General features: G+C 46.7%; 2 protein-coding genes across 2 annotated transcripts; one reads left to right on the top strand and one right to left on the bottom strand.

The window, feature by feature from the left end:
- The first annotated feature begins 7,686 nt into the window (after window positions 1-7,686).
- Window positions 7,687-12,870, top strand: AICDA (activation-induced cytidine deaminase). The gene is made up of 5 exons (XM_009321871.1): window positions 7,687-7,853; window positions 11,234-11,381; window positions 11,880-12,150; window positions 12,346-12,461; window positions 12,755-12,870. Exons 1-5 carry the CDS (start codon window positions 7,726-7,728, stop codon window positions 12,806-12,808), a joined length of 717 nt encoding a protein of 238 aa, XP_009320146.1. The 5' UTR covers window positions 7,687-7,725; the 3' UTR covers window positions 12,809-12,870.
- Window positions 12,871-21,729: 8,859 nt separating this feature from the next.
- LOC103915126 (C->U-editing enzyme APOBEC-1-like) lies at window positions 21,730-25,535 on the bottom strand. The gene is made up of 3 exons (XM_009321885.1): window positions 25,322-25,535; window positions 23,960-24,078; window positions 21,730-21,843 (listed from the first exon to the last, which is right to left on the bottom strand). The coding sequence occupies exons 1-3, from the start codon at window positions 25,533-25,535 to the stop codon at window positions 21,730-21,732; spliced, it is 447 nt and encodes a 148-aa protein (XP_009320160.1).
- Between the last annotated feature and the right edge of the window lie 1,498 nt (window positions 25,536-27,033).

Raw genomic sequence — 27,033 nt, 5'->3', positions numbered from 1 at the left:
GACTTCTAATTATTACATTTAATTATCTTCCTTTGGGGAAACTGTGTTAAAAAATGCAAACCATGATGAAAATCAATGGTTCAATTAAAGGGTTTACACTCTGTGCCCCTGAAGCAGGACACTTTGTCTGTGCTCATACAGCATCTACTTCTCGTGCACTACCTTCTCTGCCTGAGGCTACTTTCAATTTCTCTGCCTTGGGTTTGGTAGCCTTGGGTTTCACTATTTTGCCTGTAGCTGGATCTCTGCCTTTTTTGGTCTGTTGGCTTTCATATTCTCTAAGCTCTTGATTGCTTTCTTGGCTGTGGTGGCTGCCAGTTTCTTGGCTTTCCTTGGGATTTCCTTCACAGCCACAGCTAATCTGGGCTTCTTGGCAGTGCCAGTCAATGATCAGGTGGTTCTTGGCTTTTTCTGCCTTCTTGGCACCTTCCTCTTGGCTTGTTGTTGAATTTAAAGGAGCTAGAAGTACCAAGTCCTCTTGTGCTGCCCTTGTCCAGGCTCCTGAGCCCCAGCCTGGTGCAGCTGTTGTCCTTCTGTACTGCGTAGACTTCGGTTCCCTTTCAAGGTGGTGAGAAAAAGTTCTGTGCTTCTTGGAGACAGTCATAGCCCTCATAATCAGCCCTCCTGGAGACTGGGAGCTTGCAGGATTTGGAGCCTTCTGCCATGTTCTCTGGCTTCTTAGCCAATGCCTTAGAGGCTGGAGCAGCAGTGGCACGTGCAGCAGCAGCAGTTGCTTCAAAAGTGATAGCCAGCACAGCCTACCAATGTGACATCTTAACCGAGATTTTGGTTTCACAGTGATGCACGTGTCAGCATGCCACCTCTTGTATTGGGTGCCTTGTACCTACAAAGCCTTTCCATGCTGAAGGCATTCCCGTGGGCCTTACCGCTCTGTTCCCTTGTAGCACCAAAGTCAGATGGAATTAGAAAACACACCCACTAGAAAATGCTGACACCTCACTATGTCTCTTGTCTGACACCCAAATAGCACAGATCAGCTGGAGCAAGCTGCATTGGCCATTATTAAGGATTGACAAATAAAACCTGTTTTCTTCCACAGCCTAGACTTAGCCTCCAGCCTGGTCCTTGCTGTGGAGGAAGGGTTCAAAAGAGTTTCTTTTGGTGCAGTGTTAATATAGTTGTTCCTGACACCCTCCACACCATGGTCAAAAGTAATTTTCTCATCAGCTCTGCTTGAGCCCAGCACCACCACTATACCATTTCTCTTGGCTCCATTGTCCATCAGCTGGTATCTTTGTAGTTTCCCTTTGGTATAGTTTAGGAAAGGCATCTGAACTCTTCATAGTCTCTGCAAGCCTCTTTGCCATTTCTGTTCCCTGAGAGTCCCCAGGGGCACTGCTTCAGGGTAGATTTTTGCCTCTCCAATCTGTGAGCTTTTTTGGTCTTGTCACCAGTTTTCCAAATCAGGATGGGACTAAGCTAGCAACGTTAAAGTAAATGCTCCTGTGCCCTACCCTACCTGTACCTGCACAGAAATGATTAAAGAGATGAGTGGACATGGCGTCCCCTCGTTGAGTACAGGCTGGGCAAAGGGAAATTAACTGGTTGTGTATGTGAATGCAAGAGCTATATATTTTAGTAAGATATAGTTGTTTTGGGGCCACATCTAGTGGGAAGCAGAAGCAATGCTACAAGCATTGCCTAAAACCAATGGGCACCAGTGAATTAAAATTTCCGATGATAATAATAATAATAATTCATAATCAGTAGTTTCCCAGGGTCTTTGTTTCCCCTTCAGGTTCTTCCTCTTCTTTCTCTCCTCTGCTTTCTAGGAGCTTCTACCAGCCTTTTCATCCAAGCGGAACCCATGCTTTTGGCTGGTACATGAAAGGGTATTTTTAAACTCTATGAAATTAGCTGGGAAGCTCTCAGATTCTTGGATACCCTCCCCTGCCTGGGCAGCTAGCTCAAGCGTGTCACAACTCTGACCTCACTGCTTACAGCAGAAACTTGGGAGGCTCCCGTGTGGTCATGGCTAAAGAAATAACTGATGCTAACAGTCAGCACAGCCAGGCATGGCAGTGCACTAGCAAGGAAGGAAGACAGCAGAGATATCACAGCTGAGGAGGAGATCCTCATCATGCAATGAGAATCACTTTTCACCCCCTTCTCCCTCTCTTCATTGGCCTCAGGATGGGTCTCCCATTCCACCCCCATTGCCAAGAGCACTGGGCCCCCTGGAAGAGGATCAGGATGTCAGGGGCAGACCCTAATTCCACTATCTGATACTTTGGCATTAGGGAGTAGAGGTTAGTGGTGGCATCCCACAAACCTTATGGATGTGGCCAGTGATGAGAGCATAGGAGCAGCTCTGAACTCTGGGGGGAAGAAGACAAGAAGTAGCAAGGCTATCTTGAATCTTCTGAAAATACTTGCTTTGTTGATAAGAAAACTTTGTAAGATGCAAGAACACTGCTCATGAGGACCTCCAGCCAAGGAAAGCTTGTACAACTGCAGGGAACTCAACACATGACTGCAAGCCAAGGAACATGCAACATGCTGCTCTTTAGGGAGCATCCAAGCACTTCTGTCCCAGCATCTCCAGCAAATGAGTTCTCCAAAGACAACAGGGAAATTAAAATCAGGATTTACCACCCAGGCCCGAGGTGCAAGCTCTTCTTGCACTGAGTAGCATGAGCTGCAGCAACTGCACAAACAGGAGCTAGTAACAAGCAACTTTGGTCTGTGAAACCATAACCACAGCTAGAAGGTGAGTCTCATTGTGAAAAACTGCGGTGCAAAACTGAGTTTCTCCCCATGACTAGCAGATGATTGCAGAGATAGGGAGCCAATAACTTCCATTAAGGAGGGGGAAGATGTGATTTGGAGCAGGGTCTGGGGTGTCCAGACCAGAGGGCTGAGCTGTAGGAGAACGGAGTAACACTGGAATGCAGCCTGCAGCTCCCTGTGCAAAAAGAAGGTGTTCTCTAGGTCTGCGCAGCATGGAGTCAGAAGCCAAGTCAGATGGGCAGGGCACGCTGGAGGCTGGAGCTGCGTGCACTGCTATGGGAAGCAGCAAGGTGCAAACAGCTCTGGTGGGTACTTCCCCACCCCCAGTTCTCAGCATGGGGAAGGTGCATTCTGCTTTGATCGCAGACTCTGTGTTTTTCTTAGTGTAAATGAGATAAGATGCCAACCATGTCACAGCCTCAAGCTAGAGAAGACACCTGAGGACATTCAGTGCAAGTACTTGGACTTTGGTCACATTTCTTACCTGCATTCATGGTGGGGAAGCCATTCAACCCAACCCAACCCCTTTCCTCCCTTCTTGCTGGTGATCCCAGCAGGCGTCAGTCACTGGTAGTCAGGGATGGAACTGCTGCTGCCTAGAGACATGGTGGGGGGAACAAATATGGGCGGGGAGAGAGAAAATTGTGGGGGTACAGAGGCAGGATTAAGGGTCATTAGTTCCTGTAAGGAGCCCCACGCTGGGCTAGCAGAGAGCTGCAGGGCAGGAATGAGAGGCACTCACAGGACTGTGGTTGAAAAACATGTACTCAATTCAATAGTTTCAGCCTAATTTGCCTCATCCCCCAGCACCAAAAGAAGCTCAACAGTGGAACAGAAATAAACCACGAGTCAAGCCTCCAGGTAAAGGTTTTGCAGTGCAAGCCTGGAAAGCCAAATTACTAGTAAAACGCATAATAACGTATAATCTTGGTGCACACCCAGCAACCAGATGCCCTCTATTCTGCATCAGTGGCATCATCTACAATCCTGCAGCATGCAGCAGTGCACAGCACAGGGGTCCAGGTTTCATAAACCCACCCTCCCAGTGGCACTCCCACACATCCTGAGCTCCTCCTGCCTTCTCTCCTTCCCACTTCCCTCTCATGACCTGGAATCCCGGCTCTTGTCTAACATAGGTGCAGCCTCAGTGACAATCACCCCACAGCGCTTTAGATTTGTGTTTGCACCCCCCCCGCCACACCTCCTCCTCCTGGTCATGTCCACCCCAGACAGACCTCATACACGTCCTCACAGCTTTCCCGTACCTCCATGGTGCTGCATATTCTGCACCACAAAAGGCAGTGCTTTGTCATGCAACAGCTGAAACCTTCTCCCTAGGCATGGCATCCACAGCTGCGTCACAAAATGAGTTGGAAGCTCTAGGGAAAGGCCCTTTGCCCCATGTCCTAGACAGCAAGCTGCCTCTATATCTAGTGCGGATTTTTTTTACACCCAGGACTGGAGTAATGAGAGTGGTCTGCCTGGCAGAGGTGCCTGAGCAAGTGCATGTGTTGGGTCTGTCATTCAAAATAGGGTGATGAATCTCTGTGGAATGAACACAGAATATAATGTAATGTGCATATAATAAATAAGCACTTTAATATATGCTTATGCTTAATATATGCTTATATGGAATAAGCATATTACATTATATGTGCTTATAATAAATAAGCACATCAGCTTATTTATTTGCCTGTGTCTAACTGCAAGGAACTCTACCGTTCCCCTGCTCGAGGTCTCTGTGCAAGTCAGTGTCCATGGTGCATCAGCACTTGTTGAGCAGAGAAAGTTTTTCTGCTTGAGGTTTTCACTTGAGGCAAGGGGAAGCAGGTGTCTGCGTTTCTTGTGTTCAGCGTAAGAACCAACCAACTGGTGATGTTGGCGCTTGTTTCAAAATGTGATTTCTGACAAAGGGTGAATGGAAAAAATAAATATGTATTTATATCGGTACACAGCAACACATGACTTCCTGTTGACTAAACAAGCAACCTCTCCTCTGCTTTGGGGCTAGGTAATTACTTTTAATTATTCACCGCATTTTTTCTCTCTGATTTCTTAGCAGTTTGCTTTCTGAATCTTTAGTAACAGTAATGGTGATATTCCTCCTCCCCCCTTACACCTGACCACTGCTCTTCAGCCTGCTGTTATTTCTCTGTTGTTCTCACTTCAAGACTGGGAATAGAGCCCCGAGCACAAGAAACCTGAAGGGGTGCTAGGACATCCTTCTGTGATCCTGATAAGCTGGAGCAGTGTCTCTTGCTAGATAACACTCCAAACACACCAGCACAGGGACCCTTTCTAGCCTTCCCCGCTAGCCTTTAACTGACCTGGGCTTTGATCAGAAACAGAGATGGAGTCATTTTCAGTAAAACTGATTTTCTCTCCCACCCCCAGTCCTCTCTCCAAATAAGTTTGTGTTGAGCAGAAAGGAAGGAGAACTGGAGTGGTCAGCACCTCTCCTCAGGTATTAGCTCCCAGCCAAAAGAGTCCCACCATATGTTAAAGATGTGGCAATTTACAGCCAGGGAGGAAGCTGGACTAGCAGCTAGATCAGGGATCAGCAACCTTTCGATGGTTTTCCAAACTATTTTTTCTTAACGAGAGCAGTGATGACATCTGCTGATGAGCAAGATCTTGCCTTGGCAAGAGACTGCAGCTCCTGCTTTAGGCAGAACTGCATAGGAGCTGAGGGTCCCTCTCAGCCCTAGGCTTGCTATGAGACACTAAAAACACATCCACACCAACAGGTTTCTGCTCTGGGGATTAGAGCTAGAGGCAGAGAACAGCTGCCACTGACTTTGTGCACTCGCACCTCCAGTGTGAGGGTAGTTACTGGTCTAAATGAAGGGCATTAGAAAGCCTTCATCAGTATTTAGACTTGAGAGCCCTGCCAAAGAGTGACATAAATATAGTTCATCCGTTCATTCGTTCTTTCTTTCTTTTTTATCTCTGTGGAGAGCAAAGAGACTCTCAACATTTAAGGAAAAGAGCTGATCTTTTAAACATGGAAGAATGAATTCCACTTACAGGCAGGACTAGAGAAAGGATCTAGTTAAACGTTTTATGAGACTTGACATGTTAAACCTTTGAGAAAATCATTATGCACAAATTTAATTTATGGGGAAGACCAGGCTGGCCATAAAGATATTTCTTGACTCCTTTCAGAGCAGAAAATATCATGTAAAATTTTCTGCAAGCTTTTGGCTATGAAAATTAGGAGCCAGAACAAGAATAAAGCTGAAGCTACCTTAATTTATCTGATGAAACACACAGTTGTGATCTCCAAGAAGCAGATTTCCCAGGGTGTGTTGCTTTTTTTTTCTTTTCTTTTTTTAATGTCCTGGGTAACAAACATCCTCCTTGCATTATGAAAAGAAAAAAACTAGTATGAAGGGGGGACGAAATGACTCTTGGTCTGACCTAGGAGATTTGTCACAAGGTGCTGCTAGGGCAAAAGCTGAAAGGGGACAGCTGTTTCATTAGCAGGAGTGTCCTCTTTGACGCCGTTAAGTAGGACAGGGATTCGGAAGGATTGCAGGCTCTTCTAGCTTTGGTCAAACACTAGCAGCCAGATCCTCAAAGAGGATAATTGCCACAACTCTTAGACCGATGCAGCTGCCAAAACGTGGATTCGTTGAGCATGTGCCCTACCCAGACATTTCCCCAAGGAGTAGGACAGCCCAGCCCTGGACCTCCCAGAAGTGCTTCTCCTTTTCCTGAAGTGTGCCATGCCAGCCGCTCTCAAAGACAAGTACTGTCAAAGTGCTGGGCTAGAGAGTCATCTGCTCTGTTCTGGCAAGTCATCTCTCCTTTTCATGTTTTTGCATATACTGGTTTCACACAGTCCTAGCATGCTGAAAGCCAGTAAAATTCATAAGGAAAGTAAATGAAGCAGAGAAAAAACGAAGAACTACCCTAGCGTGAGGTAAACAAAAGCCCTGTTTCTCAGCCGTACCCAGCTTGAGGTAGAAACGGAGCAGAATATCCCCCAGCTGCCTCCTCAGCACCCTGCCTGGACGAAGCCGCCGCCCCATCCCTTGGCTGTCCTTCAGCCCTGAGGAGGGGATGGGTGCCCAGGCAGGTGCTGCAGGGCCGTGGTGGAGCAGAGCCCAGGCGACAGAGCGCGGTGTTGGCAGAGCGAAGCGTGTGCATCCTGAGTGTGAGCCCGGGCGTGACAGCGTACAACCACACGCCTGCTGGGCACAGCCATCGGACGGAGGGTCCTGGCAGCCACCCTGCTGCCGGCAGATCGCAGCACCGGTGCCACCTGGAACAGCAGGATCAGGCCCTGAGTCATTCCCCACCTGTCCTTTGCGTACAGCTTTGCAATGCCATCGTTCCTGGCGTGTTGACACGGCTCAGGCGCCCATGGCCATGTTCAGGTGCCGAAGTGGGGCCAGACGCTCCCCGTCAAACCCCAGGCTCTTTCCAGAGCTGGGTCCCTCTCACTCTCCTCTTCGGCTTCGGTGTTGCCCCATGCTGCCAAGCAGCTGCTGGTCCTTTCAGGGGGACACGGAGGAGGGTGGGGGGAAGCCTGCCAACAATTTGGTGTTCCCTGAGCTCCTTCCAGCTGGGCAGCTGTGGGGTACTGCGCAGAGCTCCCTCCGCTGTGGGGCAGGGCAGGGTCACCATCTTCACTGCACAGCTGCGTGACCTGGGGCCCGGGGGGATAGTGTGGTTTTGCCCACATTCACGTTAGTGGTACACAAGCTCCTAGGCCCCCCTCTAACCACTAGACAATGCTTCCTGCCTCGTTATGTTATTGATATTAATTCAGAATAATTTTGCAGGCGGGGAGGGCCCAATGGGGAGTGCAGTGGGGGGAGGCGACCAATGGGTGCCAAGCATCTTTCAGAACTGATGCCCCTTTGTATCTCAACCCTTTGCTCTTCAGCTCCTGCAGCTCCAGAGACCTGTCTAACTCCTCCCTCAACCACACCCCGATGAAACCCGGCAGGGGGTAGATAGGGGTGAATGGGGAGGGGACACACAGGGCAGTCCACATTTCTGTACATCAAGTCAGAGGGCTGCACAGACGGAGCCTGCAAGACAACCTCCCTGCAATCCCATCACCTGAGAGAGACCCTGGCAGTCATGGACAGGTAAAATGAGTGCCTCCAGTTTCTTGCTCATATAAGAAATGAGGGTCTTTCTCTTAGAATTAACTTGCTCTCCATTTGATGCTCACCATCCCTTTCCCTTTCCCCATCTGACTCAGTGATCTAACTCCCCGCCCCGTCCTGCTCTTGCGCCTTGCATCTCTGTGTCTCTGTCATTCTTTCTCTTTGACTGTCTGCCACCCTGTACTCTTTTCCCTTTCTGTCATTTCTCTTTCTTGGGACCATTCTCTGTTCCTTTTCATTCTTTTTCTTTTCTAGAAACAAAAAAAAGATAACAGAAAGATGAACATTCAGATGCTATCTGCCGCTTAAGCACCTCAATCCCTGCCCACTCTTGTCTCCTTATCCACCTATTCTTTCTCTTGCACCAGATTTCTGTCTTACTCTGTTTCTGCTGCTCACACCCTTGTGCTCATAAGCACAGACTGTTCCAGCATTGGATTCCTCTACTTGCACTGCAATTACTCTGCGAGCTAATTATCACTAATCACTCTCCACAATTGCATATCATTCACGCACTCAGGGGCCTTCACTCTGATTTGAGGATTGGCTTCATGAATCTTTATTTGAGGACAAGGTCTCTGTTCAGTATACTTTTTCAGTGCCCGGGTATAATCACTGCTCCTGTGTCCTTGCCGCTCTCTCTTGAGCTATCCTATAGCTATAGGAGTTGCATATGTATCCAGCACTTTGTACCTACCTGCAAATTTGCCCAGCTGCTCCCTGCAACATCTGTTCATTCATTATTCTTCTTCTCGTACCAGTCACGTTCTGAAATCCTCCCTAGCAAAAAAAACCCTGGGATGGTGAATTCCAGAGAGAAGGGAAAACAAGAACTGATGTTAATGAACATTTCTAGTTGAACAAATGGCTTCTGTGATTCAAAATTGTCTTCACTTTTTTCTGACACTGAAAAATAACCCAGGTGATCATAATTTTGTTTTTCTGGGTTTTGGGGTAATTTCTTGTTCTTCACCCTTGTTTGCATCCGCATGCTGCTCCGCAGGGGCAAAACCATTTAATAGAGAAAAATGGGAAGAAGGGAGAAAAGGGAAAGTTAGAAGAAGGATCAGGAACATTTTGAAAGCAAATGGTTTTGCCCAAAACTTCACAAAAAAGAGAAAAGAGAAAGCCTGTTTTCCCTAAACTTTTTGATGTGTTGAAAAGCATTTTTCCATGTGGGCTTTGATGAAACATCGACATAATTGTCATTGTTTTTCACCTGGCGTATATGGTTCTTCAACAAGTGATTGCATTTTTCACAATTCCTCTGCTCTGTTTTCTGCTGTTGTGGCACATCCCAGGTAAGAGCTTTGCAACCCTCTGGCCTATCATACCTGCTCATTTCCCATGCGATTGTGTGGGCTATCCTCTCTGGACAACCTGAGGATCTGTCACACATGGAAGGGGTGTTCCCTTTCCAGCACCTCTGTTACGGAGGAGAGTCTTCCCCACATCCCTGCAATAACACACATCCAAGAGGGAGAAGCCTGAGGTGAACTACTGGTTGACAGTTTTGTGAGGGGACCAACACATGTGTGTGTTAGGGAATATACACACATGTTCATACATGTATACAAAGGCAGGGACACAGGGTGAATCTAAGGTGGTAGGAAGCAGGGCAGCTCTAAGTGTGAGAAATAAATCAAAACTGATGATGAAGAACACACGATACAAGAGAGAAAAGTGGGTAGGGGAAACACACACCCAACGTGACCTGCCAGAGAAAGGGGTGATGAAATGCAGTGGGATCAGTTTGTGCTCTACTCCAGACACAACCTGCAAGCCCAGCAGAGCAGGACTGGGGCAGTGCTTACAGGACAGACCTCCAAGAACTGCTTGAGGCTGTTGTTGGGCTGAATAAAATGCTTAGTAGGGATACTTTGCTCTCTGAGTGTGTGCAGGACCCTGCAGAGCCTTGTCTTCTCTATGGACTTTCTCCTAGCAGGAGACATGCCACAACTCCCATGTGATCTACTTCTCTAGGAGCATGTCTGTATAAAGAGTGGCATAACTGAGTATGTGTGTGCTTGCTCTTTCTGTGTGAGCAGGACAGGTATTTTTGCACTGCAGTCTGAGGGCGACATGGCAGGAAGGAGGATGTTTGCGCGGGTGGCTTGCCTATCTGTGGAACAATCAGGGTAGCAAGGGTGCTTGAGGGAAGAATGTGCCTCTCTGGAGATGCGGTGTGAGGTGCAATAGGGAGTGCTACAGGAGAGCAAAGCACATGCACTAGGTAACAAAAAGCAAGGGGATGTGCGTGACTATATGAATGAGCACCTGTGGTGCAGTGGTCGTGTGTGAGGGTGCACAATGGAGAGAAGCTCCCAGAGGAACAGAGAGGATCCCGCTATTAGCTGGAGATTAAGTGCCCTGCAGTGCTCAGGCTTTATGGTGACATTGGCAAACAGATGAAGGGTGTTTGTGTAAGAAACTTTTCCTTGCTTAGACTCTTGGATTTTAATCAGATTTATATTCCTAACAAACCCAAATTCCGCTTTCCTACACCTCACGAAAAGATGACAAAGGACGTGATTATTTTTAACCCATTCACTTCTATTTTGCATTGCTGTGGGGGAGGTAAGTATCTCACCTCAATGAACACAGCTGTTCTCAGCTGCCTATGTACCTCCACTTGGCAGTGAGGTTGTTAGATATGGCTCATGACTACCTTACCCTCCCCGTGCTCCTGCTGCCTCTCCCCAGCAGGATCCCTGGGCATGGGAGCAGGACCCCACGAATCTCGATGTTTGTCTAATGTGGGAATAGTACTTGTGTCTGGAGAGGTGTCAGCATGCCTACCCCATTACGTATTCTGTCAGCTAGTGTATGGCACCTTACCCGAGCCTCTAGCCCTGCGACTTTCAACCATGCTCTTCTTCTGGGCAATGCTGGGAAGAAACTCTGTCCAGTCTTCTCTAAAGAGGCTCTAATTTGATCAATCCTTTGCCACAGTGGCTTTTCAGGGTTTTGTACAGCAGAAATAATATTTCTTGATGACTGAACTCCAGACCCTCTTATCTTCCCAGGTCTTCTCAAACACCTTCATCTTTCTCCCTCATTGGTGTCCATCTTTTGGATATTTGCAGATATTTTCGCACTCTACCCAGCCATAGTTGCTGTTTGACTAACCACTACTAATTCACTTACTGTTTCCACTCACAAGGTCACCGGCTTCATCCCCACAGTCACGTCTGCACCCTTTCCCTAACACATTGCATGCAAATTACTGATGCTCTTCTTGTACTGAGAGGCCTGGACATGAGGAGGATATTTTTGGTGCTGAGCCCTCAACAAAGACATGGCCAACTGCTGGCTCCAGGGTGGGGCTAGTGTAAATTCTCTCTTGTCTTCTCCTGCAGCCTCCTGATGAAAAGGAAACTCTTCCTTTATAACTTCAAGAACCTGCGCTGGGCCAAGGGCCGGCGTGAAACCTACCTCTGCTATGTTGTGAAGCGCCGTGACAGTGCCACATCGTGCTCCCTGGACTTTGGATACCTGCGCAATAAGGTATAGGGAACACCTTGGCACCTGTTCTTATATCCGTGCTGAGGTGTATGCAGCTCCAGTTTGCCTGTGGCAGCAGGGAAAGGAGGGTTGTAACAGCAACGCAGGCACCGCCACACGTGTCCACGAGCATGGACACTGCACTAGCACATAATATCTGGAGGATGCAGCCTCCAGGTAAACCTGTACTTTATGCTACCCCCAAGCGTGTTACCAGCAAGACATCCATACTCCCTGCTGCTTTACCAGTCTACCTATTTTTCTACTTAGCTCCCACCCATTCCTCCTGTTGTACATCCCTACACATCAATGCGCCCCTGTGCTTTTCCACTTACGTACCGCTGTGCCTTCTCCCTCTGTGCGCTGACCCTAGGACATACCCCCCACCTTGTTTCTCCTCCTCTCACACCCTATCCAGCTCACACCTCCCTCCTCACCCCTCTTACACCCTGCTCCCCTCCCCCCCTCCTCACACCTTGCCCCTCTCCCTCTTTCACGAAGATGGGCTGTCACGTGGAGGTGCTCTTCCTGCGCTACATCTCAGCCTGGGACCTGGACCCAGGCCGCTGCTACCGTATCACCTGGTTCACCTCCTGGAGCCCCTGTTATGACTGCGCCCGACACGTGGCCGACTTCCTGCGCGCCTACCCCAACCTGACCCTCCGCATCTTCACAGCACGCCTCTACTTCTGCGAGGACCGCAAGGCAGAGCCTGAGGGGCTGAGGCGCCTGCACAGGGCCGGGGCACAGATTGCCATCATGACCTTCAAAGGTGAGATGTGAAGGCGAGAAAGAGATGATGGAAAGCTATGGGGGGTTAGGGAGACCCAGGAGGGTGGGAGAAGCTAGGACAAGGAGCCAGAGAAGATGATGGCAGGATGTGATGATTTAGTGATCCTAGGAGAGAGGTCAGTGTCCTCTCTGGGGCAGTCTTGAGCACTCTGTAACTCCCCTGTGCCTTGCACAGATTACTTCTACTGCTGGAACACATTTGTGGAGAACAGGGAAAAGACATTCAAAGCCTGGGAAGGGCTGCATGAAAACTCTGTCCATCTGTCCAGGAAACTTCGACGGATCCTCCTGGTGAGGGCCAATTCTCCTTCTTCCAGTGCTCTTCCCCTCAGCTTCTTCCTCGCTATAGTTCCTCTCTGCCCTTGCTACCCATCTCTGCCATCTGCCATTTCATTCATTCCTGTGTCTTCACCTTCCACCTCCCTCGTGCCTCTCTCCCCCAACTTCCTTCATATCTCCTCTCCTCATTCTCTTCCCCCTCTTCCACATCTCATCCCATCTCCTACCATTTCTTCCTCCTTCCCCACCTTCATAGGTTCCTGCTCACTTGACAACTGACCTACCATTTATATTTTGTCCTGCAGCCACTGTACGAAGTAGATGATTTACGAGATGCCTTTAAAACTCTGGGACTTTGAAGTGAAAGTCATCAGCAATCAGAAGACTTCACAAACACTTGTTCTTTGATTTCCAACTCTCTCCCTTACAACAGATCTTTCTCTCCTTCCCTCTTTACATCTCTCTCCCTTCCAGCCCTGTGTCTAGAGATAAGACTATCCTTACTTTTTCATTTCCAAGGAGAATTAGGCTGATCTTCTGAAGACACATTCCCCAGACTCACACCTCATCCATTGCTAGCTGGGAATAGCCAGGACTGCAGTGACATTGCCAGAGAGCGATTTGCCCTCCCTCAGTCCCTGCAGAGCTAATTCAGGTGGTCCACTAAATGGAGTTCTGGGTTTAGCCTTGCCCAGACGGGAACAGACAGCCTGCAAAGCTGTTTGTGCAACTGTGTTCTCACTGGCACCTCACTGATCTGCACATTTCATGAGGGCTTCGGGGAGCACATCTCTTGGCTCTTAGAGCTGCACTACACTGAGCTGCTCTGTGTCCTCCCCTGTGAAACGGTGTATTTGTCCTTCTAGATGTGGGTAGGAAGTTGAAAACCATCACCATTTAAGTGATAGAGCCTACGTCCTAACAGCAAAATTGGCCAGTTGTTGGAAAACTCGACTGAGAGTATTGAAGTGAGTCCTGGACAGCCCAGGTAGCTTAGCTTGAAAACCTCACTTGAAGCCAGCAGGTCTTCTAAGTGGATTGTGTGCAGGCCCAGGCCCTCTAGTGCCTCCTGCCCAGAAAGGAGGGAGCTTCAGTAGCTGTGGGTCCAGGTTTTGTGCCCTAGGAGGGGTTGAAACTAGACAATAAAAGCCTAAAATGAAAGCAGAAGACTTGCTGGCCAACATTTTCAAGTGCCAACTGCAATTCTGGGTGTCCAGCAAGACATTTCCCATGCAGAAATAGGAAGTCCACTCAACTCCTATCAACTATGTTGAGAGCCATGGCAGCTCGAGGTCAGTGCTGATTAGTGTGTGGACCTCCCACCCAGCCAGGAAAGGAGCCACCAAGGAACTTCACCACTGCAATGTGTTTCCAGCATATATCTACTGGATAACACATTTCATTTCCACATTGTATTGTCCCTCAGACTTAATCTCTCATTCCTGTAGGTTGAGGTTGTGTCTTTTTAGACGGTGTATTGGCATCCACATCAGTCACCATCTGTTTCTTGACATACCTCAGGGAGGAGCACCACAGTTCTCACTACTGGGGTACTTTTCATCCACTTAGCATTTCCTCCTAGATCAGGCCTGCAATATGCTCCCTCCCTAGCCAACTGTCCTCTGCTGGAGGCACCTTAACAGTCCCATAGTCTTCTGTTTTTTCAGGCCTTTTATTGCCCATAATATGGCTAGATGTGGCTAGTTGGGGACTGGACTGAGAGTTGAGACCAGAAAAAACACCCAGCATGAGCAAAGCTATACAGCCTGTAGATAGATATCTTTTGTAGGGGGCAAAATCAAAGCATCCTGCTGCCTGGCAATCACTGTGTTTCCACTAGGGGACCCCATCAGCACCTGGTCTTGTGGACACAGTCTTTACCAAGTTGAAGATGGGTTCATAGTACACGCCTACTCACCACCACCTTCCCACTACCTAAATTACAGATGGATTGTCCTCTGCAGTCTAACCTCTTGATGCTTTGCCAAGGCTAAGTGTGTCCCACATTCTGGGAGTACTCTGTCATTTCCTTCATGATGGCTGCGAGTTCTCTGCTCCATCTTGTTCCTCTTTCTGGGTAAGGCTGGAGGCTCCTGTGTCGCTCCTCAAAACACCTCCTCTGGTGATAGGCCAGCCGCAGGAGGACAGCAGAGAGCCCTGCTCCCACAGTGCCTCCTCCTGCTAGGAGAGGTCACAACTGGGTGCATCACAAGCTTCCTACAACTTCAGGCTCCTGAGGCACTCTCAGCTTGAGGAATTTTGACCAGGAATAGCAATGAGATTTCTTTGCAAAGCATTAATTTGCAAGCACGGTGTTGTATATTTGTTTGATACAGTGCATATTATTTATATAAAAAAAGGTCTTACAAATGACCATCTGGTTTTGTCGTTATTTTGGTACCACGTGGGTGAGGGAAGTAAAAGTTGACACAAAGGATTGATGTGTCATCTATCCTTTCTGATTTCTGGAGAGACAACCTGGCACTATCCTATTAAACTGTCTTTATTCACTTCCCTTGTAACTTTGAAGTTGTTGACAGTGTCACCCAGCAGATTGAGGCAGCGGATAAAGTGTTCAGGCAATAGATACTTTGGAAATACTATAAAAAATCTGGGACATAAATGCTAAAGTTTTTCAAGATACTTCCTTTGTTGATTTCAAGCCTATCGTCCCCATTCATGACTCGTAATTGACCAAAGTGGACACAGAAGGAGTGCTGACCCAACATACTTCACAAAACAAGAAGAGAAGCAGAGATGGAAAAAGGATCTCTGTCTTCCAACTTTTGGTATTGGCCTGTTCAACACCATTGTCCTTCTGAGTGAAATTGTTGGAGAGCTACTAGAGAAAGTAGCATCTTCTAAAAAAGCAGTTGAGACAGTGGCTTTTGCTTAAATGCTGTCAAACATTTAATTGAAGATACTTGTTGAAACATGACTATTGGTGACATCATACAATAGGAGAATAAATGCAATGAGTAAATGCAATGAGTAAATGCAAAGAAACATGCCCTGGATTCAGAATATATCCTAGGTTGCTTCTTCTGAATCTAAAGCAGATTAAATTCAGAGCAGACTGTTTAGCTAATCCATGTGATTTAGCTATAGGAATTTAGCTCTGCTGCTATAGAGATCCTTTTTAACTGCATTTTTTCTATTCTCAAATACCAATTCATATCATTTTGTTACAAGGTATTCTTTGAATTGGCATTATTAATTAATCCAACCTCAAATGCATTAGGTGTCTCTGCCAAGAATAACTCCCTGGAGGATGACTGTTATGTAGTAACGTTACTTTTACAACCTAAGATTTTTTTACTTGCTTTGCAGACTGTGTATATAGGGAATATTTCACTACTGCTTATGTACTTTTGAGTATCACTTATGTTTACAGCCTATCCTTATGGAGATGGGCCTATGGTGCTAGCTGAAAACCCCAGTCTCCTTGGTTCAACATCCCACTGCTTGCGGCGATGGACAAAGCACAGGTGCATCCGAATAGCCGTACAGCTGGTGCCCCGAGCCGTGCTTTCCACGAGTGTGCCCACCTCCCCGTTATCTTGTTACTCGCACCCTAAGGACTACAGCCACAATTAATGACAGGATACAAAAGATTCCCAGCAAATCTGGCACAAACGTGAGCTCTCACCAGGCCTGCCCCCGTGACTGGCTGTGTAATGTTTTGGGTGCTTTTTGCATGCTCAAGCTTTATATACCGCTACTGTAAGCACACTCGCACGAGGCCCAGGGGGCTGCTGAAAACAGTCCTGCCCACAGGCTGGGGGTAGCTCCTTCATCATCACTGAACGTCACCCTGTGTGTCTCTGCATGCAGCCACCTGCATGATCTTTTGGCAATCGGACCCTCGGGATGCATCCAGTCTTACGACAACTGACATGCGCTTTATCACCCCGGGGGCTGGGATACAGAGACCACCCACTCTGTGAAAGCTCCAACTCTGCAGCAGAGCAAGGTACAGGGTCGGTCTTTGATAATGGAGGAAACAGGATAAACAGGGGATAGGATGGTTATTGGTACAGTGTGGAAAACCGGGCATGGCTGCCATCTCCTGGTGCACGGGGGTGTTTGGCACCTTTACGAGGGTGTTGCCTGGAGGGAATGTTGTTCCTCGCTGCAAACGGCTCCCAGAGTCCAGCTCTCAACAACCCCCAGAACATGCCCATTGAAGAGCAGGACACTGACATCATTCCCACAGCTGCACACAGCATCACTCCAGGTCAGTACACAGTGTCCTTGGACATCACATTGCAATAATAAGAAACAGATTACCATTAAACAATGCAAAGACACGCTCCAGGCCCTTACAAATACAAGGGGGATTTTCAAAGCATGTATCCCCCCTGCTTGCTCTCTCTCCCTCTCCCGCATGTCTCCCCCCTGCTTGCTCTCTCTCCCTCTCCCGCATGCTGGTACTTGGAAACCAGGACAGAAAGGGGCTTCAGGGTCATGGAGTCCAGTCCCCTGCTACTTGCCCCTTCAGGGGTTTTTAGCCTATATGTATTCGAGTCCAACATTGTCCTCTAGCTCGAGTAGTTTTTTCTTCCCTCCCTGGTGCTGACCCTTTGGTGTTTCTATGAGCAGAAATTTCATTATTTAATCACATATGTATTAAATCCTCGCAGCGATGGAAATCAGATTTGGTTCGCAAAAGAAATGTGGAGGGGTTTGGCACAGAAGAGACCATTTGTTCTGACAATGCCAGCAGGGGTAAGCAGAGCCTCTGAAGGGGAGGGAGAAAGCGGGTTGTTGCAAGAGCAGAGGTCAGAGCAGAAAGGTAGGTGCCAAAGTATGGCAAGTATTTTGAAGGCTGCCTTTGGCTTTTAAGTCTCTCATACACTTTGTGATAGGCAGGTTTCCCCTCAGGCTTCCAAACCTGCATAAGATATAGCTAAAACACCATTATTGCTGCTGTTGTTGTCATTATTATTATTAAGCATACCAGTTGAAGGACTGATGGGACTTTCAAAGGTGTGGAGCTAATACTGAGAGGTAATCTTCCTGCCTGCAAGGGACCTGTCTCCTCACATGGGTGAGTGCAGGTGGCACCCAAGTTCCAGGGCAGGAAGGATGTTGATGTCTCCGTGCTATAATCTTGTTATTAATCACAGTTAAGAACTAGCCCACTCTGCAAGCTGGAACAATGTTTTTACCAGTCCGGAGGGAGAGAAGAAGATGAGAGTAGACCTGCTCTCTTGTGTGGTTACCTCTATAGGCTAGCAGTGTGGTAGTCCCACCTCTAGGCCCTTACACGCCAGCAGGAGCACAGCAGGGATACAGCAGATTGCAAGTTCACTCTGACAGCTACAACTAGTGTAAAAAAAACTTCACTGGGCTGACTTTGAACTGGCAAGCTTCCAAATGGACCAGGGAAAGTTTGTCCTCCTGCCTTCAGTGGGAAAGGGTTGAGCCTTTCATGAAGAACCATGCACACTGGCTAATTCATAAAAATTAGTCCGTGCACTTCAGTTAATCCAGGCACTTCTGTGCAGTTGAATGACTTGTTAATGACCAGAGCTGACACTAGCAGTAGCAGAACTGTGACCCATGACAGGGATGGGGGTGCCAGAGATCTCTGCCTCATTATGCACCGGTGCTCAGCTGTAGCAAGAAACTATCCCCAGCCAGATGTGACTGGGGGAGGTGGGGGTATCAGCCTGTGTCACTGTTCACTTCAGAGTCCAGGCTCCACTAGGAGTATGGCACCATCGCTCACACTGCCCTGTTCATCATTTCTGCTTTATCACGTGTCCTTTTGCTCCCTTAGTGACAGTCCTACACATTACAGGACCATCACCACTGCACAGTTCTTGCTTAATGGACTAGGATTGCTCCCGAGCAAATGGGCACATCTCTGGTTCACCCCTCTGATCCAGACTCACTTGTACTGGGGCAGGGCCACAGGACCCTGATCACACTCCAGCTGGAGTTGTTACAGCCTCCATAAAATGCTGTCTCTGCTTTCAGCTGTCTCCAAGATGCTGCTCCATTTCCTCTCCCAGAACAGCAGTGTAGCTGCTTATGCTTCAGAAAGGGCTACCGAATACTCAGAAACCACATTTGGCCTAGGAAGAGCTGAAGAGAGCTGGAGCCTGGGAGTGTGGCAGGCGCGAAGTATTACATCTTCTCACTTTGTTCTTCTCTTCCCTAGTATTTCACTTTCAGGAACCCATTGTTGCTGTGTTTCTCTTTTGGGACTTCTAGAAAGACTGATTAGCCCTTCTGAGAAGGAGGAAAAAACAAACAAGAAGTTGGACAGAAAACCAGATAATTACAGGGGACGACAAATGAAAACATTTGTTTTGGGAGTAACAGTCAGAGAGTCAAAACTCTAACTGTAACTATAGGGAGCTGAAAAGGGACATCAAACAGCACATCCCTGTGCAGGAACCCACTGGAGCCAGTGGACACTTGCCAATATTGCTTTGAGATAGGATGATGGAACAGGAGTAGGCCCAACAGCTTCCAAGATGTGTGTCCAAAAATCATCAGGTTGCATACCCATCTCATATTCTTGCTAGTGCTGACCTACTGTTATTAATCCCCAAGGCATTCCTCACAACCTGAAGAGAATCACACCTACTCCACCACCTGTCTGAGAGAAGCTGCACTGGATAATGCTGCAGAGACCCATGTTAAATGAAACTGAGGAGCCTAATGGGATCTCATTTTCTTCCTCCTTCATCGATCATTTTGTCCTCTGTTGTTCTGCGGTATATCCTGATTTCTCCCTCACTTTTCTCCCTTGGCCACCACCCCACGCTCATCCAAGGCTCTCTGGCCTGGGGCTAAACAGATGAGTATTAGCTGAAGTTCAAAGCAAGAAGGGTACCTCTTTGCATGCCAGGAATAACCCCTCTGTCCTGCAGTAAAGGCATTGTCCTCTACCTTGCCTGCAGGAAAACTATTTCATGGTAATAGTTCACTGAGATGGGCCTTGGACTGTCAGGAACAAAGTTGGAGGATTCACAGCAGGGTCTGTGCTCACCCTCAGATGATACCGCAGGAAAAAGTAATTAATTTGGAGCAGGTCACCATATTGCTGCTAGAGGATTAAGATAAACTTTGCGCTGGTATATATTATTCCTTACTGGACTACTGGACCTTTCTCATGTAGAACAATGTGGTTCACAGATCCCTAGCTTCTGGATCGTCTAATCCTCTTCACCTACAGCTACTTACAGAAGGCTCCTGTTCTCTTTCTTGAGTCTTCTCAAATAAATTCTCTCCCATCAAGCCACTTTCCCCTCCTAATTCAAATTCACATCTCATTTAATCTCCAGGCAATATCATCATCCTACTCTAAAGACCTGGGCCATCCAACCTGCCATCTTCCTCCAGAGAGCTGGAGTTTTAGGTACACTGAGCTCCGACCTTTCCAAGGTCAAAGTCTGACTGCATATTTATTCTAAGGTACAGAAACATAGCAACACCTGCCAGCATTTTTAGATTATTTCATGTGACCTAGCAATGTGTCAGTAATTTCCACACTGCTATGGGTTAAGTCTTCTCTGTGCGATGCTAAGCTGTAAGATTCTATGATGCTTAAGTATTTATGGCAAGAGATATGGATGGGTCTTCAGGTCTTGCAGATTTTGTTAACACTTAGGGTTTCCATTTTTTGCTGGACGCTACACAGAGTTGTATAGCTTTGTGCTGTTGTACTTTCTAGGTTCTCAGGTGGGACTCAGCTAACTTCTGTAGCAAGACACAGATGAAGATGTTTGAAGATACATATGTTGATCAGGCTCAAATCCAGTTGCCACATTCCACAGCAGACCAGCAACTTACAGGTTATGTTGCTGAATGGTTATGAACCCCGGTGTACTCAACTACATGTTGATCGAGTGATTTGATTTCTCCCTAAGGAAACAAAGAGTTAACACTAGAATGGCCAGAAAGAAAGCATGTGACATCCAGCCTGAGGACCTGGACAGGGGGAAGAAAACTTCAGCCACACTATACATTGCTTGGAGTAATTTTATTCGGTTAACGTAGGAGACACTCCGCAGCCAGCTGCACTCAGCTTTAGATACTCTCTCAGACAGCAGGGGCTGGAGCTGCTTCCTCAGCCTGCAACTTTTCTGCCTGTCTTGATTGTCTGCTAAACATCTGGAGACTTTGGCGTGGCGAAAGGATGCTATAAGCATTAATCAACTAGAAGAGATAGGCATGGTTCCCACCAGCCCCTGCCTTATTCGTCAATTAAACATTTGTGCCTGTATGTTGCAGATCCCAGCAGCAGCACATTCCCCAGTGGGATCACACAACAGGCCTCCTGCTTGGAGGGGTTGGGAGTCATGAAATATGGAGCTCCCAACATGGTTCATTCAGATGTTTTGCATTATTTGCAGCACAGACTGAAAACTCTGCAAGGCCCAACGCACCTGCATCTTCTTTTTGACTTCTGCCTGTAGAGATAGCTCAGAGCTTTCAATATCTCCTACCTCACCATTCCAGTCAGTGCTTCCAGCTGGAAAAGCAGAGGCTTTTTACTGTGTTCGCCCAGTTTGCAAATGAACAGCTGGGACTCCAGAGTGTGGAATTACAAGGGAAGGATGTGTGCCCAGGAACTGAACAAGAAAAGCAAAGTTTCCACAGAGTTGACATTTTAACTTTTATTCTGTTGTTTCTACAGTCATAAAAACAGGGAGAATAAGACCTTAAAATGAATCAATATAATCCTCAGTAACATAATCTTATTATATTGTAATATAATACAGTAATAAATAATATAAAAGCAGTAATATAATAATAATAATATTACACAAATACTAATAGCATGAAGTATTTTCTGAAATATACACACATAACCGTAAAAGTGATCTTCATAAGAAATTCTCAAAACCAGAATGCATTGCTCTGATTACTTCTTTGGAAGAGATCAAAGCAGGAAAAATGTTACTTGCTGGCCTCTCAAGAGGGTACTTGCAGAATCTGATTGCAGAATCAGATGCCAATGCCCAACCAATGCGCAATCAATGCCCAACCATCGCTAAGAGTCTTCTCTGTTGACAGTATGGAGCTCATAGTTCAAGGCTTCCATAGAAGACTTCCAGGGACTGGCTTTTCCAGTCTTGTAAATAATGTTATGATGCACAAAGTGAGCTGGAAAGCATGCTGCTGATGCTTGTTAGTATTCAAAGTTTGCCAGCAATGGAGGAAGCCCCTAGCAGGAAGAAAGAAACATGAACATTAAAAATTAGGTGCCAAAAGCTTAAGTTGTTTCTTAAACATGATCCAGAATTTGAAAATACAGCATCTAGTCCAAGAGATTGCTCTGATCCACCTTCAGCATGTCAGATGATCTCCCTTGGGACTCAGCTTTCCAGACAAGAGTAGCACCTTGGAATTTACTGTGCCGTGTAAACCCCTCCTAGAAAGACAGACAACTCAGAAACAGAAGCATTTAAAAGGTGGCAGATTGTGTAGCTGAATCCAGGGGAAGTGGAGCTAGATCCTGTGGAAAGGCAGAATTTTGGGCGTGAGAAAGGCCCTCTGGAGGTCTCTAGTCCAACAGTGTGTTTGCAGCATGGCTAACTCCAAAAATAGATCAGGCAGCTCAGAGGAAACTTCTCAGTGTCTCCAGGGATGGAGGTCTGACAGCCTCTCTGGGCACCTGTTCCAGTACAGCACCACTGTCGAGGGAGACTTTTTCCTTCTGTCTAGAATTTCCCTTGTCACAGCTTGTGCCTGTCGCCTCATTTTCCCTCTATGCAGCTTTGAGGAGAGCCTGGCTTTGTCTTCGCCACCTTTATGTAGTGGAAAACTGCAGTTATATCCCACTTAGCCTTCTTTTCTTTACACCTAACAAAGCCAGTGCCCTCAGCCTCTCCTTGTAGGGCAAGTGCTCCAGCACCCTGACTATTGCAGTGGTACTCCACCAAATCCTCTCTGGTTCCTCAGGGTCCTTCTTGTGCCAGGGAGGTCAGGACTTGACACAACTGTCTGTATTTCTCTGGAGCATGTGCCTGGAATGAACTCTCCTCATTACACCTCTGCACTCAGGGGGTCCTGGTCTGCCCCAAGAATTGTGTCAGCTGGCAATGGTCAATGGGACTTATCTGACCATGCACAGTTAGGAAAATGGGGCTGGATGTTCACAAGGGCTGAGCACACAGACCTTCCCATTCCTTCTGGGGAGGGTTGGTGGTTAGTCAGAACTACTGATAATGGGCCCTATTCACCAGGACTCTGCAGTAATCAACAAGGTTGCCAGGGGCACAGGGAGGAACAGGTCATTTGTTAGCTGGCTTTTTAAAACCAAGATCTGAAGGGCATATTCACCTTGTACTGCTGCCCAGGGAACTATGCTGAGTTGGCTGTAGTTTGTTGGTACTCACAAGCATTTAGCAGACACCTCTGTTCAGCTCCCTGGTAAGCATCACACTATACATTTGATTGTGCGTAAGCTGCTAAATTATTTAATCATCGTCTCAGACATTAGGAGACTCAGGAAGGCTGAAAGCCAAGGGAAAAATATCTCCTAAACAGTTACATTGCATTAACTACTTTGTTAGATCAGCTGACTGGCTGGATAATGCCACTGACTGTGTATCCTGTCACCGGAATGTCTTATTTAGACAGAACTAGAAAGGTCAGGTCTTGAGGTATTAGAAGACCACCTTGGGGTGGATGGAACTGAAGTGAAGTCTAATGTATTCCTTTTCCTCAGCCAGAAATAAAACAAGGCATTTATAGCATCCTACAAATAGATTAGTTTTTCTCCTTCTAGACTTTAAGTTCCTGTCTGTATTATGTAGTTCTGTGCTTCCCTACTCTATCTCCTGCCATCCATTCTGCTAGCCCCCATTCTACATATAGGGACCAGTTCAAGCAAGAACTGGCTTGCCCTGCAAAGGGTGGCTGAGCCAGGAAGTTAACTCCAGTCCTGGTCTTCTCTCCTGTTCAGTAGACCACCTTCTCTTTCTTGTATAGTTGGATATCAGGCCGTGCAAATAACTTCTGCGGTTGTATGGATTGCAAGAAATAGGGAATGTAGATCTCAGTCGTATGATACTCTTATATGTAAGCTGTGATCCTGAAAGTGAATCCACTGATCTGGGCTTTTGTGCTTGATCAGAACTTAACTAAAATCAGTGTCCTGTCCTGAGAGGCAAAAAGAGTGTACTTGAATCATGTTTACACAGCTGAATGAGCTTTTGGGATCAAACAGCTCCAGTAAGCTGCAAGCTAATGAACTTGTAGCTCATACATGTAAAGGGTTGAAATAATTTACCCTTTCCTTAGTAAAAAACCTGAGAGTATTGCTAAATCTCTTCTCTACTCCTGGTCACAAAGGCACAATGTAGCAGCATAGTCCTTGGCAATCTCTTGCCTGCTTGGCCCTCTGTTCATGCAGCATCAAGCCCATGCTTTTTTTTTCCTACTATCGTTTCTGCTAACACCATTGCCAGGATCCTCCAAACCTCCTTTTCCCAGGATTTTGTATTATTTTTCACTCTCAGCATTTTCTTCAAGTGCCTACTAACCGAAAGGATATGATAGAGCTCCATCCAATTCAGAAGGATGTATGAAGCGAAGCTCCAGGGCCAATAATCATCTTCTCCACGTTGGTATGCGACAAATCTTTTCCACCCGTAACTGTAATCTGAGAAGAGAGATATCCAGTCACTATTGATGAAAGGCATGCCCAGTTCTTTCTTCATGAATATGTCAGTGAGTCACTTCTTTCTCAGTAAGACAACGGTAAAGGGCAGGAGAAAGATATTCATCTGAGGGTATTCATGCAAGGGACCAACCATGACTTGCAACTACACAAATAAGTTAGTGGAAAGGGGAACCAAAACTCTACAAATAGCAATATGTCTAAAAAGGGGACTTGCCAGAGAGAGAGAGATCACTAGGGTGGCTTGGGCAACACCTACCACAGATAGCACATCAGGGCATAAAGCCAGAGCACGTTGGCCAAGCGAGAAGGAACCAGTGAGCGGCAGGCTGCTTCTCTGGGAGGGACCGAAAAGGGAAGTGGCACATGCAATCAGGGCTGTTCAGGCATACTTTTTGGCAGCCTTGTGCTTGATCACAGCAGCTTTGGGTAAGACAATAAACTTGTTGCTTCGGTCATGAATCTGTCTGACTTATCTCGATGATCAGGAAAAGCCTGGAGTGACGACCCTACATTTAGCAGTTTCATACTGATCTTAGTTTTGATAGGATGGCCAGAGCTTCTGTCAGTGCTCTGGTGGTATAATCCCAGAGACAGGTTCCCCAAGATAAGCAATCTCCTTTAAGTTTACATTTGACCTAGTAGGTTTTGTAGCTGCACACTCCAGTAGTAAGTGTCCAGACAGGTATGTGAGATTCACCTCTTCAAATGTACATTCCTTTCTGTGAGCTACTTGTCTGGACTATTTTTACAGCCAAACATCAACAGGCAAGCAAGATATACATACAAAAAGACACACATGCAAGACGCAATTGTCCTCTGTGATGCATTATCTGAAAGTCACCTTTAGATATGTCTCCTTCTCTTCTCCAGCTGCCAAAGGAAACCAACTGCTGCAGCTGGCAAGCTGATCTGCATATATATGCTAGGAGGCACAGCTCTATCTTATGCTCACAATTTTTCACTGTATATAAAGGAGGCATGGATGGCTAGAGAAAGACATAACTCTCCTTGTTCAGATTTGGCAAGAGGAAGTGACCATGCTGGTCCTGCTGCTGTATGGGATTGGGGAAGAAATAAGGCAGAAGAGAGTGGCATTTTTGCACTCACTAGTACTCCCTAATGCCAGTCATCACCACTATTACAAAGCACAACTGCTGAGAGTGCACATAATCCCAGAACTTTCAATCCACACCTAGACAAACCCAAAGAGTAGTTGGGTTACCTGCAAGATTCATAATACGTATAATGACTCCATTCATTGCCAGGTTCCTGAGACCTTGCCGGTTACGGATATCCAGGTGCTTGAACAGCTTGGCTGCGTATATTTCCAAGGTCACATTGGGATGTACCCTCAGGAACTCCAGAATTCTTCTGGAGCATTTCCCACAGGGGGTAGTAGATAGGATCCAAGTGATGGAGCAAGAAACTGATGGCATTGCCTTGAAACAATTTTCCAAGAAGTTGACTTCAGCATGTTGGGTAGAATTGTTTGAGCACCAGTTCCTCCAGATGGTACCTCTGCTCCACCTGATTTCATACAGGAGGTACACCACCTTTGGATGTTGGCCAGGCAAATAATTTCTTTTGAAGTCATTTGGCCATATCTTCCACCTGCGACAAAAGTACCAGCAGTACTATGATCCCAGCACTTCAGTGATGTTTGGTCCCATTGTGCATTGCCTGCTCTCAACATCAGCCAAGCCTCCCACTCTCAGCCTTTCCCATCACAAATGAGCAGCTTGAAGAACGTTGCAATCTAATGATCTAAATCTGGAATTTTATGTAGGCCCCAGAATTATTCCCTTAGAGTGGCCTTGGTGAAACACCCACAGCACCTCCTTGAGAGATGTTCGGAGCGTAAGCAACCCCATCACCATTCTGAGATCAGCACTGGTCAAAGCAGTGAGACAACTGGAAAGGAAGATCAGGGAAAGGGATGGTAAGAGGAAACCAAGGCACAAGGCTTCTTAGCTCTGCCTGTCTCTGGAAATTGCCATGGAGCCCAGACAGCACACAGCGATAGAACTATATCTCTTACCCTTGGTTGTTCTCTCTGGGTGCAAGATCTGTATAGAAAAGATTTGTGAGTCATTGGGGATAGTAGATCAGAAAACAAAATTTATTCTACACCTCCTGTCCTGGCCCCTTTCAGTCTAAACACTCCCTGCCAAATCTCTTTTATCTAAAAGGGCTTAATAAGTAATCCCTGCACAGCAGGATAGCCACTCTGGGATGCAGGAGTGGTGGATTTCTACCTGGGAGCTAAACTTGATGGTTGTTTAAACTATGCTGTACATGAACCCTTGCTCACTTTAACGCATTAGGGTTGCCTGTGATCTCACTCAAGTTTAACTTCACTGATTTCAGCAGTACTGCATCTGCTTTTCCCTGACTAATTGAAGAGCAGAATCAAATCTCTTCTCCCTTTGTATCTTCCAAAACGCTTCTACTAGGCAAAACCTGAGCTGTTTTCCTCATAATGCCAATCTAGACAAAAACATTTTCGTAGGCAACAGTTCGTTCTTTTCTTAGTATGAAACTGTTTCAAAAGCTGAAAAAAAATCAGTGCCAAGGAAAAAATATCAGTGCAGAAAGGAGGGTGATTTCTGACTAACAAATACCTGTGGGGTGGCACCACAGACCTGCCTGATTACATACGTTTTGTCTCTCATGATGGCAAAGAAGTTTGACCCTATGACTCATTCATCCCTTCCCAGCTGAGGGTCTAGATGAAAAGAATTGCAGGTGATCAAGGCTAGTTATTTCTTTTGTAAAAGCCCATCCATAGCAAACTTAAGGATCTAAGAACCCTCATTTTATTGAAGAAAAGAATTAATTTACTTAGAATTAAAATACTAAAGGCACTTTTCCATAGCTCTCAGCTCTTTAAGATGAGGAATTATGAAATATACACAGTGAAATAATATTTCAGCA

This window comes from Pygoscelis adeliae, unplaced genomic scaffold (assembly GCF_000699105.1).
Source record: "Pygoscelis adeliae isolate BGI_AS28 unplaced genomic scaffold, ASM69910v1 Scaffold384, whole genome shotgun sequence".
In the NCBI taxonomy this organism is placed as follows: domain Eukaryota; kingdom Metazoa; phylum Chordata; class Aves; order Sphenisciformes; family Spheniscidae; genus Pygoscelis; species Pygoscelis adeliae.
Note: the sequence above shows the minus strand (reverse complement) of the source record. Positions and strands in the feature narration are given on the sequence as shown.